The sequence below is a fragment of the Melanaphis sacchari genome, unplaced genomic scaffold (assembly GCF_002803265.2).
Source record: "Melanaphis sacchari strain LSU unplaced genomic scaffold, SCAv2.0 Contig56_pilon_pilon, whole genome shotgun sequence".
Classification (NCBI taxonomy): Eukaryota; Metazoa; Arthropoda; class Insecta; order Hemiptera; family Aphididae; genus Melanaphis; species Melanaphis sacchari.
Window position 1 is genome coordinate 190701 of NW_020271399.1, and position 15132 is coordinate 205832.

Below are 15132 nucleotides of genomic sequence, written 5' to 3' on the forward strand. Positions count from 1 at the left end.
TTTATTCTGCATAATATAAATGTTATAAATAAAAAAAATAATAAAATGCTAATTTTTCAGTCATCTATTTGCGTTATTTGACCATGTTTGTTTAATTTACGAAATCGCTGAAAAGTATGACCTAAAAACATGGCTTATATATTCACATAGTATATATATATAGCGGGAGGCGGTTCTTGAAAAATCTCAAGGAGAGGGGGTAATATAATTGCATGCATACACAATACGCATACACATCTCATTTTTGCATTTGATAGGAACATAAGAAGTAATTTTAGGTACTTCACACAATATATTATGGAGTTTTTCCGTCAATAAAGAAATAATAATAAAATGTATGAAAAAATTATATATTAAAAATATATAATATTATATGTTTTGATGATTATTAGAATTGCTAATTAATACTGCTGTATAATTACCCAGGCCAATGTAAAGTGAGTTATCTAGTACTAACCCATCTCACCTCGGCCCATCACCTTAAATCTAGTACTGGTTAATGGTTAATGGTTAATGGTTATATATACATAGGCGGTACACATATAGGTAGTGTAGGTACGTAAGTTAGGAGGACGTTTACTCTTGCTGCTACTATTACTAAAATGTAGTCTTATATATATTTTTGAAATATAAGATGCCATAAGTGGCTAGAGTAAGCAGCTTCTCTTATCTACAAGACTTTCTGCCATATCTTTTACGTTATCAATTAAATTTATTGTACAAAACTTGTATAGATTGTTTGATACAAATAAAGAATAAAATATGTAAACTCAAGACAATTGTGGAAATGCGAATAACTTAGGAAAAATATAACAATAGTGCCAATAGTGGATAAGTTTGATAAATTAAATAATGCCAACAAAAAAATCCACGGCATTAATTATAATATTTTGTTTTTGTATTTAGAGCATAGACATAATATTATGTTATGAATTATATGAATTTAGTATAATTTATGTTTTGATTTTAAACTCTAAGCGAAACAATGAATATATTTCTTATCTTAGTTTTGTAGTCTTTCAATAATTGTTCAGAAATTTATGAAAGAATTCTTTAATATAAAAAAACAGTACAATAATTTATCAAAAAAAAAAAAATAATAATAATAAATATAAGGTACCTTATAAGTTATAAATAATAATTTTTTAAGCTTAATATATTCGTTTTTAAATATGATGTTATTTCAATAATATTGGCTATTTTTAATTTTGTTAATATCATACATGTTTATATTTTGCAATTTTAATTCCTCGAAGACGGGGAAAATAATTACAATACGACAAATCATATTTATGGGTACGTCATTACGTATAGTAGCTATGTTATGCTAATCATATAAAGAATTCAAACATTTAGACTATACTATCAGAACATAAAACAATAATATATTAATAACTATAATAAGTAACAAAACTGAAGAATGGCCCAAGACATCTGAATTTGTATAATTTGTTGTATTTAATATGTATATGTATACAAATGATGTACAATGGAATAATCAACTATATCATCTATAATTATTTATGTGTAAATATTAATAATACATGATTATTAGAGGCTATTACCGAGTTATGTATAAACTTAGATTGTTTTTGGTGAAGTAAAAAGTTTGCTTTCCTGAGTATTTAAACCGGTTTGACCTCAGAATTAGAAAACTTCCTTAGCCGAGATAAAATAAATATATGTTTTTACCGTACGCTTATCGTAATTGTATGGATAAAAAATATAAGAACTACACAATACACAATGTATGACTCGAATCAATCCATTCATTTATAATTACAACTATAGTACCTATCTACCGACTATTTGTAGGCATTAACTACATACATAATAGTAGTACAGTTATAGTTATGTATAAGTAGGTTTTGGTACATATTACTTACAAAATATGTATAAACACAACAAACTTGATCCCAGAACGAACTACAAATAACAAGCCATTATACATACACATGACACATCATTACATCAATATCATTTTATACTATACTACATAATTATCAATACGTTAAACGAGTATATGATGACGTTAACTTGTATACACAATACACATGTATGTCTACAGTGATTATCAAAGAAATCTAAAATATCATTAATATTATTCTTTTACAAATAACAACCATATATTTAATACTCGTATATCGTAACATGATAACTGTCAGGTTTTTATTCAATCGTAAACTATTTTTTATTACGTTTAGACTGTTTAGAGTATTAGTGTTAAGTTATTTTTTTTAACTACTGTATTCGGATAAATAATAATACTAAAAAAAAAAAAAATTAGAACCATATTCAACTATAATGTATAATGTAAGTATATATAAAAAAAGTTAAATATCGCATTATAAATACCTAACATTATTAGGTTTTAGAAAAATATTATTCCAACGAAATGCAAACATTTTTATATTTTTTTATTATACAAAGTCAATATGAACATGATGAGATTTAGATTTTTATCATAATAAAACACATAGAATTTAAAACCTAAGTTTTATTGATAAAAGAATAAATCAAAATGTTCGATTGTACCTATACCTGCATCATGTTAACAATATACAAAAATCCCGAGTCCATAAGTATGTCTATCAGTCTATGGCTTTAAAAAATAACTCTGTAATGGTTTATTATTGGTAGATTTAGATTATTATTATACTGTACAATTGTACCGATGACATCTAACCACCTATAGTGTATTCTATTCAAATATAGTAATGCGGTCGTGCATTATTATAGGCATACCAGATGTGGACATTCGATTTATTATAATTTGATTTTAGCATTTTCATTTTTTTAATTGAACATCTTTTATACCTATTATATTTTCTATGGCTATTGTAATTTATCGACATACTAAGACTACACAATAGATTTAATATATGAAAGAATTTGTTTTACATGCACCACACCCTAAATATACGATATATATCTTTTGCATTTGTCTCTATAGTACACAAGGTATGTAATGTTTTATTAGGAAACCCTTAATTGATGATTTTACAACTTAACCACCCACAGAGTCTAATAACATCCACATCCGAAGGCTAATACTCAAAGGGTTCAGAGGTCAAGCCATCTATCTTTGACCTACCTTTAGGTACCAAACTGCTTATAATTGTGCCCCTGGCCTAAAAATTTAGGTACTATAAATCGTTAGCGTTTCTGATACTAACATAATATTAAGCTTACCTGTAGGTATGCTGATAATAATAGACATTAATAGTTTAATAATATTAACATCGCTTTTTTGATGAACTTAGGACTTAAGCCTAAAAATAAAATTGATTATATAGAATTCCAAAATTTTAGCTTCAATTCGTAAATCAAATTATAACAATCATTAGTAAATGATGATATGTTAAAAATAGATTCTATTCAATTTGTCTTAATTTAATGTAAGAATGAATTGCATATGAATGTATAACATTGATTAAAATTTACAAATCGTATTTATAATAATTATTTTAAATTTTGAGTAGAACCGAATATAGACACTGTCTGATATTAACCAAATCGGGCGACATTGGCCTTGAACACTGTCTCCAGGGGGTGTGGCATGCATTATCATTTAAATAAATAATATCAATATTATCACAGAATAATATATTGTTGAAAATTAGTCGAAACCGTTGAAAGAACACTGAATAATAATAAAAAAAATGCAACTATTGCAATTTCAAATTTACTCGTTACTAGCAATATTTTTTTACATAAGACCCGTGAAAATCACTAGGGCAATGGATTGTTTCTGTTTTTATAATATCGTAACAAATAAAGACACACGTTACCAACATCTAGTCCAGTGGTTTTCAATCGGTGTGTCGCGGCACAACAATGTGCCGCGATAAATCTATTGATGAAGTTAATTTTGTATATATTATATATATGTATTATATATAAAAATATATGCTTCACGTATCATATGAACTGTTGTGCCGCAAAAATTTTGTAGAAGAAGTGTGCTACATTGTTAAAAAGGTTGAAAACCACTGATCTAGTTAGATTATACGAATATGGTTTTAACTTTTAGAATCCAATACTTCATACCGTAGGGATACAGTAGACCGCCCAGCTGATCGAGTGTTGTTTCTTTATTGTTCTGTGGTAGAACCATGATCTTTGAAAAATAAAACCTAAAAATCCTAAAAACCTATAAAAAGATAAACGATGAAAAAATTAACTGATAAACAAATGGATAAACAATAACACAGATAGTGATTGTTGATAACTGGAGTAACCTAACTTAACCTAACCTAACCTGCAACTGTCGACATTTAAATTTTAATAATATAATGTACCTATATAACATTATAATTTATAAATACATTATTACTTCTACTGTTTTAAAATTTGTGATTTTGTGACCACTATTAAAGATAGAAGAATAACGTTACGAAGTTTCATGTACATCCAACACTTATATTTAAAAATTGGAAATTATAAACAATTGGTTCATTAAACATACCATAACAAGATTTTCTCAATAGTTTCCCTAAATTTCAAAAACTATCAATGGAATCATTTAGTGAAATTTATGATGACTAGTTTTGTACGAAATTTATTTCGGTTAATTGTTCATAATTCAAACAATAATAGTCCTATTGGGAATTGAAACTTTCACCATTTATTTATTAGAGTTATACATTTATACATGTACAGAGTGTTAAACACTCTGTACATAAAATTATTATTTCTTACAATATAATATATCTGTGTACTCGTTTTAAACAAAAATGACACATTTTGCAGAGTAAACCAAAATAAAATAGAAATTTATTAGTATTCTCTTAATTTGAATATGATATCGATATTTGAATAATTTAAAACAGGAATATTATCAATAAAATCATAAACAATTCTCAAAAATTATTTTAGGCAAAACTATTGTAAATTATTGTAATTTATAAGTGTTTCAGACATTAAAAGTATTTATAGAAAATTTAAATTTAAATTATTTATCAAAATTCGAGGACACAACTTCAAGATAAATAATATTTATAAAATAGATGATTTAGAAAAATATACATTTGCATGAAAATGCGGTCCCTTAGTGTTCACACTATCTAAGCCCGCCTAGTAGGGAGAGGGACAGAATAACTCGCGGGACGAATTGAGAACCCTCTCCTAATGGCTTATATCTTGCCTAGATCGAGAGCTCGAACGATAGGGGCTAGACCATCTTACAACCGGCTTGGGGCTTGATACGGACGAGGCACTGAAACAGAAACGGAAATCTGTTAACAGGAAAACCGTACGCACAAAAAAGAAAGGCCGTGGTACACGTATGCGGTGCCCCGGCGATTTGCTTGCGGAAACGGTAGTTGCGAGCGTCAGAAATCCGGATTCAAACTCGTACCACGGGACTCGGAGTAAGCTCCGTCAGGCTTGCTTGCTAATAGTACCCTGACGCTCCGGGTGGCAACAGTCAAGTGACGCGCAACCGCAGGTGTTCACCGAGTACCCACGCTCGTCCGTGGCGAGACCGCCGCTCTTGAGGAAGGGATTCGTGGTGGTTGTGGGAGTAACGCCTACGTAGAAGGGGTTTGATTCGGGTGGAAAACCGTCGGGTCCTGGCTGTGGCTGTAACTCATTATGACGCCTAAGGTGAAGTGGTGTCCCGGGCGGGCTTTCGGGGTGCCTAACCCTCAGGAATTCACCCTGGTCTTTCGCCCGGAGGAAGTAACTCCGTGGTTATAAGTGGCAAAGTGTCTCCGGGGTAAAATCCGGAAGAACTTGTCAAACCCCACAACACACGGATAGATGTTCACACTATTTGATCAAATATAATTAAACAATATGTAATGAGCATAGATAATATATAGAGGATAGGCTATTCCTATACCTACAACCCACAGGTTCGCATGCCAGAAGAGCCCCAGACTAACATTGGTTATGGTAATCTGGTTTATCAATGGTTACGTTATCCTGTTATCTTGTCAATTTTTGACTTACGAAACTGGTACGAAGCTACGATATGACGAAATTTGATTTATTAAACACTAGCAACGGTGTAACTCGCTGTAAGTCAATACCCTAGGTCGGTGAAACTCGCTGTATATGAATACCCTAGGTAGCTGAAAATCGTTTTAAGTGAATTTCCTAGGTCGGAAAGAGGACTTTAGAATACAGCAGTTAGAACTGTGACAAAAGTTAAATAATTTGAATATTCAAATAATTGACAATTAAAAAAGGCACGAAATTTGAATATTCAAAATGACAATTTAAAAAGGCACGAAATTTGAATGATTGATGAACGAAAAGTGATAACTGTTGAACCACATTGGACCATCCTACTACCACCGTGGTTTCTTGGGTGCTCTCTGGACACGCGAATATTTGTTGAATGGCCTATCCTCTATATATTATCTATGGTAATGAGGTAAAAAAGGTCGAATATCAAGTTATCAACCGTTAAATTTTATGTACTCCACTCAGACAGTCAAATCACCATCCAGAAACTCGTTTAACAGAGTCTGGTTGCGATCATCGTCGCTCGGTAGACCAGGCCTCAACTTGCAGCCGTCACCACCAGCCATCCCTCACGCAAAAGTGATTTAGACCAAATTCATCATTGTGGAGATAAGAGAAGAGGAAATGTTGAAAACAGGATTACACCTGTTATCAAAATAACCTACTTCTGATAATTCTAAAACACCGGCCAATATTTATAGCGCACACCAATCACTTGATCCTAGCAGTACGCTTAACAAGAGTAACTGAAATTAGCTTTTTATCTGCCCGAAACTTCAGTCGGAATACGCCAAACTCGAGATTTAATCTTTATAACATTCTATAATAATGATGAACTCTAGAAAACTGCTCTAGATGGCTGGAAAATTGGCAACTAACGTAGTTAACAGACATGTCTTAGTTAAGTAAAAAAACAGAGCCATCTAGCATCGTCTGTTGGCGTAACTAAAACGATTTCCAATTGGTCGTTAAACAGATGACGTAGTAGAAAATATTTATTCATAATAAACAAGTTTAATTATTGCGTCATTGTGATCAATATTGTTATATTTCAATATTTTTTAAAGAAAAATTTAAAATGGGAACATCAAAATAAATATGTAATGTTTACTTGTTTATAAATTACCTGCATATAAAATGTTTGCCACTAAAATAATTTCTCAATTTTTTTTTCTATTTATTACCATAATAATATCACATTTATAACTTTATTAAATTCTCAGAAAATTATAATTGTACAAAATAATCTGAATAAACTATAAATTGTGTAAAGCAAATATCAAAATTTGACAGAATTGATTTTATAGTTAAAAAATGTAATTAGTATAAACTTTAAATTTGATATGTTATGTATTTTTTTTTTTTTTTTATTTATATTGATGACATTTTTGTATGAGAATCAAAAAGCCTGAAACTTAAGTAAAAAGTTCTTAGTTCTTAAATGATACTTAAAAGTTAAAAGTATTAAATAAATAAGTTCAGTTTTTTTTTAGACTGTTAAAATTAAAATGTCGACAAGATTTGATTTTTTAAATAAAAAATAACGTGATTTTTTGTATAACGTAATATTTTCTATACACAATAAAATTTAAAAAATATTTAAAATATTTTATTTTAAGCTGTTTATGAACCTACTCATACTATTCAACTATATGTTAGCATTGAATTATTTGACTTAAATAACATAATAATAAAATAACAATAATTTATTAATAATTTTAATTCATTAAAAAACTATAATAATATAATCTATGCAATGTTTTTGTCAAGCTAGTGCACTAATAGAAAAATAAAATACTTATAATATAAATATGTTGTAAATAATCGATGTCACACCAGCCCCTCCAGTTTTCAACTTTATGAAACAAATTAACTCATCAATTTGTACGTACATATTTGTAAGGCAAATCCAGAGTTCAAAGTGATAGAAAATAAGATGTTGGGCTAGCATGACGTAAGTTAGGTTAGAAAATTATTCTAACAGGGTTTTCCTCGAATGTTTTTAATAATTTATTATGAAAATTATAGACACTTTTAAAATTATAGACATACAAGTTGCGCCATCTATTTGTATTATATGAAAACTATAATATTTAATTTTTTGGCTTAAATTTTATTCATAGCTACACTATTAAAAACTATAATAATATAGCTATATCCAATCTATTTGATACTATAAATTTATCACTAAAAAAATAAGAAACTACAAATGTTTAATTAAACATAGCATAAAAATAACAAATATTTTGAAACTTGTAGCAAATCTATTAAATATTAATTTAAAATTTGGTTAAATTTTGATTCTCTTTGGTTTAATAAGATTTTAATTTTTATAGCAACTATTTTTACATTATATATTTTAACAAAGTAAACATTGAACTAATAAAGAACTTGAAAATATGATATTATAAATTTATTTTAAATACATAGGTATTGAAGAGTAAATATTGGGGATTTTTTACTTTAAACCATTTACAATTTCAGTTTATCCTTTAAAATAACAAAATTAGCTACTATAAACCATCATTGAGGTAAACAAGACTAGATAAATCAATTTCTATTTTGATTATATTGTAAAAATGTTCAAAGTAGTTTTTATAAAATATATAGTATAATACATAAAATTTACTTATTTTTGTAAGCTTGATTGAGTTTATATTTGAAAATATGACATGAAGAACAAACCCATTAAATATAAAACAAATTTTATAATTTTAAACTAATAGATTATAATGATATTCAAGGGCATCTTCTTTGTAGCCACTCACAATAGATGAATCATTAATAATAAATGCTAATAAGTTGTGCTGTTTTCTATAGTTGGTAATTATTCTAACATAGGTATTTATATTATACACTTTTTAAATTAAACTGAACTAGAATAAGTAAATAGTAGAGTCTATAATAAATTATTTTGAAAATTTTTATGGCTTGATTGATTTAATAACTTAAATGTCACCTTACATTTCACTAATAAAAGTACCAATTATTGTAGCATCATTATATCTGTGTCCTTGATAAGTTTTTCAAGGAGTATAAGAGAAAAAAAATTAAAAATCTACTTTTACCTGACTATGGTATAAGAAATAAATGTAATTTGATACATTAAATAATTTATTTTCCACTCTATTAACCATAACATTAACTTATCAGATAAAATTGACTACGATACTTGTTGATTGTTGTCATATTATTCTAAATAGGATAATTTAAATCTAAACATGGTTAAAAATCTAACCCTAATGTAGTATATGGAAAGAAATAATTAGTTATAACTATTGTTATTCTTTAACAAAACAATCTAATAGTCATTTTGTCCTGCACCAATATCTCTCCTTTAATATGTACCTTTTAAATATTATAATCACTGTAATTTATTAAGAGCTGCTAAACTTCGTTACAGTAAAAATAAATATAGTTATTTACTAATAACTTAAAATAGTTATCAAATTTAATATTTATAACCCGATATTTTTCTAACTATGAATATATTAAATCCCAAAAATTAATTTTAATCATAGTGTTATAAAATCTAAATTTTAAACTAAAATGAAACTATTTTTAATTTAATATTTTACATTATAAAATGCAAAGCAAACTTAGAAAAATGTTTGTCAATTACCAACATTGAAGAAATTTTTAAAAATAATTAAATTGACTTATTATTGCTGTTTAAATATCCAATTTTTGATAATTTAGTATTACTTGTAAGTTATGTTCTATATGTGTTGGATTAACACAATTTATTAAGTCAGAAATTAATATACCTTTACATTTATAGACAAATTTAATTTTCTTATTAATTCAAGAAATATTTATTGTACCATTATAACTTATTGCAATTTTTTAACATTGGGTTATCTGTCCATAACTTTAAAACCATTATTTTACATTATTAACTAGAAAATTATAAATTAATAATATTGGTACTAATACTAGCATTTGAAAAATCAAGATTTACCAAAAACCTTAAAACTTGCTGTACATTAATTTACTAATTTAATAAATAGTAAATGGATAAGTAAATAGTTCTTATCAAAAGAAAAAGTTTATGGCTAAATAAAAAGTTATATTTAAATATTAAAAACATTTATACTTTATTCAGACAATAATTATATATATTAATCTTATCTAAAATCTAAATTTTGTATTACTCTACAAATATTATAATATAATAAATTTTATTAATATACATAGTATTAACATTAACAATTAGTTGATAGTAGTAATTATTAAAAAATTAAAAAACAGTTATTTATGTATTTAAAATTACTATATATTTTTAAATAAAAAATAAGTTAAACAAATTTAGTTTTAATTAAAAATTAAAAAATATCTAATATAAAAACATGTGTATTTTAAATAAATTGTAGCCATTATTTTATTATTGTAGTCTTAATATAAAATAAAAATGTAATCAAATATGTAATTACCATTTATGGTTTTTTTAAAGTAGGTATTGATTTTTTTACTCATATTATTCATTATAAATTAAAATAAGTACTTAGAGATATAATAAAAATATTTAAACATTATAATATTGCATATTATGTAATATTTATCAAAAAATAATAACATGCAAAAGGATGTTTTATTTTATAATGAATTATAAGGTTTTACTTAATACTATGATAAGTTATTTTCATTTCTAATTTGTGATTTCTTAAGCTGGAGAGTTTTCATGAATAAAAATAGGCTCATTAAGCATTTGATTTTCTTTGTCTAATTTACACTCCAATAATACATCATATTTATTGTCTTTGATTGCTTCTGTATCTTGGTCTCCATTAGCAAAAGAAAATGCTGAATATTCTGATGTATCTATACCATTCATCAATAATTTTTCTTCTGTTTCAAGGACTTTATCTTTAAGTTCCAAATATTTTATTTGAACATCTTGCAATTCTTGTTTTCTAATCATCAATTGTTTAACTTTTGATATTAGTCTACAATTTTTTCGTTGAAGTAGTTTTAATCTTTGTATGAATTTACTAGCTAAAAAGTGTTTGACCGGAACTTTATTTCGATTGTTATTAGTGTTAGTCCAACAAGCTGGTGTTGTGTTCATTTTCTTTTTGGGAATACATGTTTTCTTCGACGCCTTTCCTCTATTGGAAGATGTACTAACTGTCTTGTCTAAATTAATAACTGTAGGCTTTGATGATCGAGTACGACTTCCAATTTGGTTATTGGAAGAGTTATTTGAGAAACTTCTAGTAAAACTTCTGAATGTCAATATTTTTCTCTGGGTTGGTATAGTATTCACTATAGGTGCGTCATTTTCTGTTGAATCATCATCACTATCATCAGAGCTAATTAAATTTATGTAAGTTATATTTTCATTAGTTAAATTACCAGAATTACAGTTATTAGTTAACATTTCATCAAGATTTTGTTGCTACTTTTAATTGTACTTATTTGTACTTTTATAACAGTAAATTTAAATTTTCTTGTATATTTAAATGTTTTGGTAGACAGTGTAATAATTTCAAATATTACCTTAGGATATCATGTAGTTGATAATCTGATTTTAACAACTAGGAGGTATATTATTCTCAGAAACATTTATAGTATTGTTTTATATTGCCTTTAAATCCATATCTTGAAAGAATTGCGTATTGATGAAGTTTTAAATTTCTATTTTTCACAAAATTTTGTTTTGAAAAATGAGTATTTCATATGTATATACTCATTTGGTACAATTCTTCTATATTCCAACGCAGTTATCCAGCATTACAGTAATTGTTTAATTTGAAATGAAAACCTTGAAATAAAATATTACATTAAACTAGAGTATTGAATTAAACAAAATTGTTTTTGAAAAAATATATATTATATTTATTTACATATTAAATTGTTTGAAAAATTAATTGTCTTTCAAATTTGATCTAACTTACACTCTTTCATGACCACTAAATTACTCAGACACTCTACAATATATCAAGTCCATTAACTCACTGATACAATTATCCCCGACTTAAAATAATAATAGTTTTATACTAGAATCTTTCTAGTTAAATGAGAGCAACAGAAGTTAGCTTTTAACTTCATAATTATGATCCAAAAAAAAAAAAATAGTCAACAAATTCTTGTTTCCAACAAATAAAATATCTAGATATTATACAATTTATATTAAATTAAAATCTAACTTAGGGTCTACTACCATTCTACATAAATAAAAGTAAAATGGCCAAAAATCAAAATTATACTTCTTTTTCAACCTATTTCCAAGTCCAAACTTAAAATTAAATATAAAATATTTCTGTACAAAACTATCAATAGATTGCTTTGATTCTGGTATTTTGGATGTTAACAGAGTCATCTCGACTACCACTGTTTTATTTTACAGGTAAACATATTATATTTTTGAAATTAAATTAACATTTAGTTTTATATCTATAAATATTGATAATTGTCTTATGCATGAAAGATCATATTTTAAGAAAGGTTTAACCAACTTAGTTTGTTTTTTTGTTTTGTGTTCGTATGAATTTTCAGGACAAGATTTGTATGAAAAATTTTTTTTGGAAAATCGGTAATTTGATACAAAAAAATATAATAATTCATAACATTTTTTTTTTATCCATATAACTAAAGCAACATGCAAATAAAGAAAAAGTATTGTTGAATTACCCAGATTTACTTTTTGACATCAAATTTAGAGTTTGCGCGTAAACCAGTTGTTTATTTATGAGTCAGTGATATTTTGCTATGTTATAAATTAGTTTATAGTAAGTTCTTTATTTAGAAAAAATGCCGTTAGTAAAGCATTGAAATATTGGTCAGCATACCCATAAAGCAAAATTTTTACAATTGCTGATTGAAGCAAAACTAACCTAAGTGAGTCTTGGTATCATACAACACAGAATGACAGATCATTAATAGACTACTGTATCTAAAAGTTTTTTTTAAATTCTATACATGATATGGCGAACATTCATGAAGAATGTTTAACAGCATGAAGCGATATTAGCATATCAAAATATTGGTTACAGGTTTATAAAAAAGAAATTAAATGGTTTAAGTATGTGAAAGTTTAAGACCCATATTTTAAAATAAACAATAGACAATTTGTTTTGAAAAAAACGCATGGCTAAGTTTAAAGAGCTATAAATGTTAAAAGAGTTACAATATACTAATTATAAAATATTATTGTACCTGTTCCTATTTTTTTTAATCAGTTTGGATGAATAGAATGAAAAATTGCATTCTTGGTCAACTCACTAGAAAATAGAGAACGAAAGACGACGCTCTGGAATGTCTAAATCGAAATAATCGAACACGAAATGATTTGTTAGGATTTTAGAGATAGTATAAATAAATAGATTATTGTTTGTATCATACCATACCAATCTTGTGTTTATTAATTTAAATCACTATCTAATATTTTTATAAATTAGAGATAGTAAATACACATTACACAAGTCGTTCAATTTACCTGTGAGTTGATGTAACATGTAAGTTCAAAATTGATCAAGTTGATGTGAGACGTGAGTTGATACGACAGAAGATTCATATCGACCAACATGGAGACTATAATAGTACGTGATAGTCCTATACTATTATTACTATTGTATGATAGATAATACAATCGACAGATCGAAGTTTTCGCAACCAGATCATTGTTTATTCCACAGTTAGGTGGAAACTTAACCGTGGTTTATTTTTATGATTATACCATGATTTCGGGAAAAGTATCTGATAGTATCAACTATCAATAGTATGCATCAAACTAATCCACTAATCACTATTCAGTATTCACTATACCATTGGTAGACGGAAAAAAAATCCCCGGAAAAAATGTCCTCAAAAAAAAGTACCTGTGAATAAAATCAAATAAAAAACTTAATTGAAACTAATTATTTAAGTAATTTGTAATTATTACTTTCATACAAGTTATACTATATATTGATTCAGTTTATATAAGTAATACTTTGTGTCGAACAGGAACTGATAACGATTTAAGTACCTATTCGATTTCGTCGACTTCCTCCTCGAATCTCTCCTCTAACGTGGAATGTGCACCGAAGTACCTTATTAAATAGTAGTAGAACCAACAACATCTGTGACGTATGGAATAATAAGTTCAGTCGTTTGGTTGGGTATAAAAAAATATGAAAAACGAGGTGATGGCTGATAAGCTAAATTAATATTGAGCGAAATTGAACAATTAACTTACAAACTATCACATAAAGGATATATAATCCAGACTTAGCTAAAAAAATTATGCGAACAATTTACTAGGAGAGAATTGAGTATTGATGTATTCCTATCTAATATAGCCTATAGGTCAGGGGTCGGAAACCTTTTCATAGAAAAGAGCCATTTTTTTCAAAAAATTAGTAATGATTAAATCTTTAAAAGACGTGAAATAATATGGAAACTAAGTAAAATGCCATTTTTGATTTTATAATATTATAAATACCTAAGATCAATATTTTAATGTTAAATACTTAGTCAACATATTGTTTAGTTTTAATAACAGGTATTCTAATAATATAAATGGAACCATTGCCAATATTTAAGTACCCTTTTACGACGAAGCATTTTTATAAAAAGATCTATAAAAATAAATTCAGTTTAGAAATTACAAAATACTATATTATTAATATATTGTAATATAATATAATATTATTTCATTAGAACCTAAATAAAATGTTATACTTTAGAAAATGTAAAAATAATAACTGAAACAGATACTCCTGGCAACGTATTTTTAGATACATAAATTATATAAACAGAAATTGAGGTCTTAGTAATGTATCTTTTGATTATATTTTAAATACATATAAAATAAACATTATTGTATATATCATCAAAACTATACATAAAATGATAATTACACTTTCCCTTAACTTAAATAATGCAAATTGCAGTCTTCTTATGCATTAATATTCGATGTAGTAGCAGTTGAAATTGGTGTTTTTGAACCCTAATCAATAGCTTAAAAATGACAACAGATAACAACGAATTTCCAAATAATCATATCAGGTTATCATAGTTCAACTTATGATACAGGACTAAGATATATACTCTTAGTCCTGATGATACATATAAGGATATTTTACAGTAAATAAATATAAAAATAAAATATGTTACTTTTGTTACCATAATTGTTTCAAAGTGGTATCCAAAAGATACAACGCCAAGTTAAGGGTT

The 15132-nt window shown here is 26.6% G+C and overlaps 2 protein-coding genes across 3 annotated transcripts in view; one reads left to right on the forward strand and one right to left on the reverse strand.

Moving 5' to 3' along the window:
* Positions 1 to 10552: 10552 nt before the first annotated feature.
* LOC112599927 lies at positions 10553 to 13562 on the reverse strand. Of its 2 annotated transcripts, XM_025347051.1 has the most exons (3): positions 13412 to 13562; positions 13132 to 13234; positions 10553 to 11737 (listed from the first exon to the last, which is right to left on the reverse strand). In XM_025347051.1, exon 3 carries the CDS (start codon positions 11351 to 11353, stop codon positions 10637 to 10639), a length of 717 nt encoding a protein of 238 aa, XP_025202836.1. In that variant the 5' UTR covers positions 11354 to 11737; positions 13132 to 13234; positions 13412 to 13562; the 3' UTR covers positions 10553 to 10636. The 2 variants fall into 2 exon arrangements, with proteins under 2 accessions (XP_025202836.1, XP_025202835.1); XM_025347050.1 differs by lacking the exon at positions 13132 to 13234.
* A 1537-nt stretch (positions 13563 to 15099) lies between these two features.
* The window catches only part of LOC112599921 (GPN-loop GTPase 2), a 5466-nt gene continuing 5433 nt past the window's right edge, over positions 15100 to 15132 (forward strand). The window contains exon 1 of the mRNA XM_025347043.1: positions 15100 to 15132. The gene's annotated coding sequence lies outside the window, so the exon portion shown is untranslated.